The 6,000-nt window shown below is 32.9% G+C and overlaps 1 protein-coding gene across 1 annotated transcript; it reads right to left on the bottom strand.

The window, feature by feature from the left end:
• Nucleotides 1-3,093: 3,093 nt before the first annotated feature.
• On the bottom strand, nucleotides 3,094-5,916 carry LOC127127186 (uncharacterized). The gene is made up of 5 exons (XM_051056315.1): nucleotides 5,645-5,916; nucleotides 5,521-5,567; nucleotides 4,843-5,024; nucleotides 3,714-3,840; nucleotides 3,094-3,633 (listed from the first exon to the last, which is right to left on the bottom strand). The coding sequence occupies exons 1-5, from the start codon at nucleotides 5,793-5,795 to the stop codon at nucleotides 3,499-3,501; spliced, it is 642 nt and encodes a 213-aa protein (XP_050912272.1). The 5' UTR covers nucleotides 5,796-5,916; the 3' UTR covers nucleotides 3,094-3,498.
• Between the last annotated feature and the right edge of the window lie 84 nt (nucleotides 5,917-6,000).

Below are 6,000 nucleotides of genomic sequence, written 5' to 3'. Positions count from 1 at the left end.
ACACTTACAACTCAATGAACACCCTATACCAAAGCAATCATCTACGTGATAATAGCTTGGCTTACAAGATACGTCTAATACAAGACACACAAAAATACAGCAGTGAAGTATGATGGACACACTAAATCTTCACGCCTAAAATCCCTAGTTCTGAATGAAGGATTGCCATCCTTTTATATTGCAGCACTTGGGCCTTGTACTTGTATTTTCCTGAAATTAAGGTCACGCGAGTTCCCCTAAATTCCACATCTAGGTTACTAACAAATAGGTTATTTGTTAGGTTCATTAATTGTAGCTTGGTTGTTGGTTTCCTGAATTTTCTCTCAGTTGTTGAATCCCTGAAGAATAGCCTGAGAAAAATGCTGAAACAGAAAAACTAAACAACCTACAATCTAGCATACGCTGTCAGGAATGAATGTCACAACATTCAGTTTGACATCCAAATCAAGGACCATATGCTAAGTCTGTTTTTCCTGAAAACAGACTGTACAAATTTGTTGAACTGTACAGGACCAATCTGTCCATACCTCAGTATCAGCGTACATTAGTAAATGTCAAGACATCCAATTTGACATTTACACAATTAGCCTTATGTCAGGTCTGTTATCCTCCTGAAGAACAGACTGAGATACATACTGAGATACATACTGAAGTGTAGCAGAAAACCACTCTGCCTATTGTTCAGTATATGTTGTCAATGATGAATGTCATAACATCCAGTTTGACATGCAGACAGTAGGCCTTATGCCAGGTCTGGTATTTCCTTGATAACCAGACTGCAAATAAATACTGAGTTCTAACAGAACACCAACTGTTATATTCCTCAGTATCTGCTGACAGGGATGAATGTCATAACATCCAGTTTGACATTCAATAAATCTTGTATTAGCTAATCCTGCAGTATACTACTCAAGTATGTCATAACATCAGTCAAGACATCAGAGTACAGCTAGATATTCTAACATACAATGCAGTCAAACAAACACCTCCACAACATGTCATGACATCAGTCAAGACATTAGAATCCAGCTAGTGTTTTACCATATAATGCAGCCAATTAAACACCTACAATAATCATATCTCTTAATGATAATTGAGAATCAACCTTCAATGTCCCAGAATTTTGGACCGTGATATGCTCTATCGACAATAAATATCCTCTCAATCGTATCCACTTGTATCATAACCAAATAGTGATCCATTTAGACGACACGCCAATATAACTAACTGGGTCATTTAACAAACTCATTCAATTGTACTATTTAAAGAGTGAGTTCCATCGAATTTAGCTCGGGCTCGACTCACTTTAAAACCCGGTCTAAGATATCATACTTACATAGGATCTAGCCCAATTAACTCAAAAGGTACACAGTCCCTCAAACATGAGCCATGTAAAGGCAAAACGCTTTAGAAAAAAATAGCGAGAGTACATCTTAGAAATTTGTTTGAGCATATGATCACGAACAACAAACTCTTGTTCATTTGTAAATTGATTGCCAACATCTACCTTGACATCAACAGATTTGACATCGATAGACATAATAGGTTTGGGAACAACATCAAGATGCACTATTTAAGGCAAATAACATCATAAAATATTAACAGAAAAACTATTCAAATTGAATTCTGAATAAATTCAGAAATACACTTCCATAAGACATTCAACTAGAATTCAAAAATGTATTTTCAAATTCAACATTTACTTTTTCAACTAAAACACCAAATTAATGTAGGAAATAAGAAGAAAAAAATACATTTTCATTATCTTAAATTTCAATTTCTTTTACTCTTTTTGATGTGAAAAAACAAGAAAATATTATTTTAAAATATAAAAATTTGATTGTGTGTAAGATGTTTTTGATAGGATTTGAACAAAAATTGTATTTTTGATTATGAGTTAGGCTAACATTCAAGGAAATTAACATCTAAATACATTTCCAAACTAAATTTCAAAAAAAAATAGGAATTTGTCTTATGATGTGTTTGTTTCAAGTTAGAAAATATATTTTCTTGAAATCGTTTGGTCAAATTAAAATTCCTAGGAATGTTCACAATATTTATTTAATTTAAAAATTATAAAAAATAATAAAAATAAAAATAAATGTTAATAATATTGAGAAATTGTAGTTAACTCAATTTTATTCTCATGAGAATGTTTACATCCTACCCTTTAAGCATAGGAATAATTATGACAAAAATTATGTATAAAAATATTCCTTAGAATAAAAAAATACCTAGAAATAATTTTTAAACACACCCCCTTAAATGCAATTACATTCCTTGAAACAAACACACCCTTAATAAAGACATGTTTTGATGTGAAACAGGTGTATTTGTATTTGCAAATGCACTTCCAAATTCGCATATGCACTACACCCTTAATAAAGACATGTTTTTATGTGAAACAGGTTTATTTGTATTTGAAAATGCACTTCCAAATTCGCATATGCATTTTCAAATTTCTATAAGATGCTGCTCCATCACTTAATGTGAGAGAAGCAATCGCAAATACACTAACTATCAACCCTTGAAGGCAACGGTCCAAAACTACCTTAGGCAAGTATTTGAGAAAAAAACCTTATATACAATTGTTGAAAGTGAAGTAGAATACAAAATAAAATTATTATGTGAATGTTAGAAGGTTGGATCATTATAAAAGCTTACTTTTCACTTTTTATGAATTCTAGATACAACTAATAATAAGTACTTACTAAATGGTAAAGATGAGTATGAAGAAAACCTACGCCACTCAATAGGTTTCTTACTTATGATTGCTACTTAGATCAAATCTCTAGTAGATGTGAGACAACTCCATGTTCATATTATTTTTCATGGAATAGGATGAACACCAACAATATCCACTTGTTATGGATATTTTACCGTGCCCGTTGAATCCATTACCTTTCATTGTTCCTAAACTCATGACCCAATTCTCTGAATTCAATGAACCCACCATGCAGACATAGTCCATTTTCTTTATAGTGTGATGATTCCCATATTCAAATACTTCATCCACCACAAGTTGTCATTTTGTTGTTTCAAAGGATCAGGCACTCATCCAGTGAAGTTCTGCTAGTCAATTAAGTTTTGACATGCCATAATCTTTACTTTACTTTATATCTCAATAGTCTATATATTTCCAAATACAAATTTGAGAGCAAGGAAAACATAAATTAAAGAATACTTAGAGACACAAATACAAACAGCGGCGTCATTTTGAGTCGATATTTTTCTCTTATTTTAACAAAACTTTAACCAATCTAATAACTCAGACGTCAACTTTTCATGGATCAAACTGAATGTAACTAATGACTTCAGCACAAGTGCAAGTATATCATTTGGTCATACTTTCTATAAAGAACATGTAAGTTACTTCTGAATGAAGAAAAACCCACCTTCCAGGAGGACAGTATCAAAGAGCCGTGTTGAATTTCTCTTATTTGTTCAGAAAACTCCCTTGGTTAAGCAGAGTATCCTTAAGAACATGGTGCATACAATTTAAGGGTCCGATGTAGTCACCGGAGGTGGGCGGTGATTTCCTGGTCTTGATGTCCATGCTTTGCGACTCCTGTATTCTTCAATAGCTCGGAGTCTAAGTCTCTCATGAGAAGCATCCTGTGAAATCTTGACTCCCTGTACACAAGCAAAACAGTTTTCACACAAATAAGTATAGCATGATCCATTGGGTAAAGCTAAGAATTTCAAGTGCTTACTTTTGGAATGAAAGATAACTTCGGTGGGGCTTGTACAATATCTCCAAATTTTATTTTTTCTTTTCCAGGAAAGTCCAAAAATTCATCTTCTTCAACCTTTTTGTGCTTCTTCTTTTTCGCTTCATACCTGAAGAATATACCATGATTAAGATTAGAATAAACTAATGTTATGTGCTGAGTTATTCATTCAGTAAATTAATTTCACAAGTTCAATTTCAAATGCCATAGTAGGCACACCTAATGTAACAAAAAAGTATTTATATCAGTGTTATTAATGGAGGATCGCCAGGATTGCCAGAAATCAGATATGAGAAATAGTGGATAGCGTAATGGATCAATAACAGAAGCCGCAATGCGGTTGAAATGTAAATAAATGTATATAAAATTAAGCCTGTTGCACAAAATAAAAGCTACATAAATATAAATTAAGAAAGTCATGACATAAAACTCAAAATCTCAATATTTCAAACAACTGATAAAGCATGACGCATAATTGCATACATTGCATTGCGTGAAGGAGATGAAGTGAAGAACAGAGGGGTTACTTCTTCTTCTTTGATGTGATGAATTGTGTCTTTACCTAGGTAGGGGCTTTATTGCTTTAGGTAGTATATATCTTAAACATATCGTATCCTAGATTTCTCAGTGACTAGCATATCTCTGTATCAGATACTTATGGCTTCCATGCTTCATTGCCACTAACCGACTCACCACTTAACATTTTGTACATTTTCAATTTTCAAAAAAGTTACACTTTGGTTTTTTGTAATTTTTTGATGTTTTATAAGTTCGATCACCACTAAAACACACAACTTTGCTATTCATTCGTACTGGTATCACCAACATATCAAAATGCACCGATATACTGCAAATAGCAGAGTAGACACATTGTATCAGTCACTGGGATCATTGAAGAACTATGGAAACAACCACAAATTCTTCATGTTGCAATATCTCAAAGATTTGATACTTGTTCTGAATGCATCATTTGCAATTTAAAGGAGAAATGCAACACCAAAATAACTGATTGAATAAAAATAAACTGGTAATAGAAATCACATAGAAAGTACAATATGCATCACTCTAAAATCATTAAAAAAGACAAATAAGTATGGTTTAATCCACTTACTTCTTTTTGCGTTCCTTTTTCTTTAACTGTGCATTCGTTTTATCCTCACCCATTGCAAACCGGAGATCTTTAACCTCCTTCCTCTTTCTTTTTTTCTTATTCTTATCATCATTTCCACTAGGCTGTTCATCACTGGGTTGACGTGCCTTCAATGGTGCACTAGTATCCACCTTAGTATCCACCTATTTCACATGCAATTCCAATACAATCCGTCATTTAAAGAAATACCCTACCCAAATTTACATTCAATACAATAAACATCACTAGAAAAAACTTCATAATTTATCGAAATTTTTTTCAACAATGACACATACACCATTAAACATACTCTGTTTTAACATTGCGTCAATTTTTTTTGTTAAATACATTGAGAAAACTATTTATAACTTCAGTTACAACAAGATACAAGAGTTAACATAAATTGAAAGAACTACATTCTAAATAAAAATCAACATATATGATAAACCAAGAAACTGCAAACACTGTTTATGCAAAGCACAACAAATCACATAATAAATCTCCACATGCCATGTTCATATTCAACACAATAATCATCAATTTATTCATAGTTACAGAAATTAAACCAATGAATGCATCATATGCTCACATTAACATATCTATAAAACCCTAGGCAACTCAAATACAGCAATCAGAGAGCAGAAACAGTATAAACCTTACCTTTTGAGCCTCTCCACCATCTAATTTCTTTGATAAGCCAGAAGAATCTGAAAATATGAGAATGTAAAGAGAAAGAAAAAATAAGAAAGTGAAGCAGAGAAGGTGAAAGGGGAAGAGAAAGAACCGTTTTGGTTTTTAGAGAAAGAGATGATTTGGCGAAGTTTGAAGGGAAGAGCATCGAGTTGAGAGGATTTAGGCGGTGGAGGGAGGGCGGTGGCGCCACCGTGAGCAGCCTTGTAGTTCTTCTCTCTCCTTTTCCTTCCCTTGCCTCCCATTTTCTCTTTCTTTCTCTCTTTTTGATAAACCCTAATACTAGTAATTCATTGGAGTTCTTAGCAGTTTTCCCAAACGATGTCGTTTTAAGCGTTTTGAAATATATCGTATTCCTATCAAATTGACTTGTGGGTATGAAACAAAATCAATCATTATTTACCTCGTCTCATTGTGAATTTCTCAAATATAAAATAAAAATTAATCCAT

The sequence above is a fragment of the Lathyrus oleraceus genome, chromosome 3 (genome assembly GCF_024323335.1).
Source record: "Lathyrus oleraceus cultivar Zhongwan6 chromosome 3, CAAS_Psat_ZW6_1.0, whole genome shotgun sequence".
NCBI classification, from domain to species: domain Eukaryota; kingdom Viridiplantae; phylum Streptophyta; class Magnoliopsida; order Fabales; family Fabaceae; genus Lathyrus; species Lathyrus oleraceus.
The sequence above is the reverse complement of the archived record's forward strand: the minus strand, read 5'-3'. Positions and strand labels throughout refer to the sequence as shown.

Coding starts and splice junctions, on each gene's coding strand:
- LOC127127186 (XM_051056315.1), bottom strand. CDS start 5,795: ATGGGAGGCAAGGGAAGGAAAAGGAGAGAGAAGAACTACAAGGCTGCT. Junction 5,025..5,520: donor ATGGTGGAGAGGCTCAAAAG/GTAAGGTTTATA, acceptor CATGTGAAATAG/GTGGATACTAAGGTGGATAC. Junction 3,841..4,842: donor AAAAAGGAACGCAAAAAGAA/GTAAGTGGATTA, acceptor TATATTCTTCAG/GTATGAAGCGAAAAAGAAGA.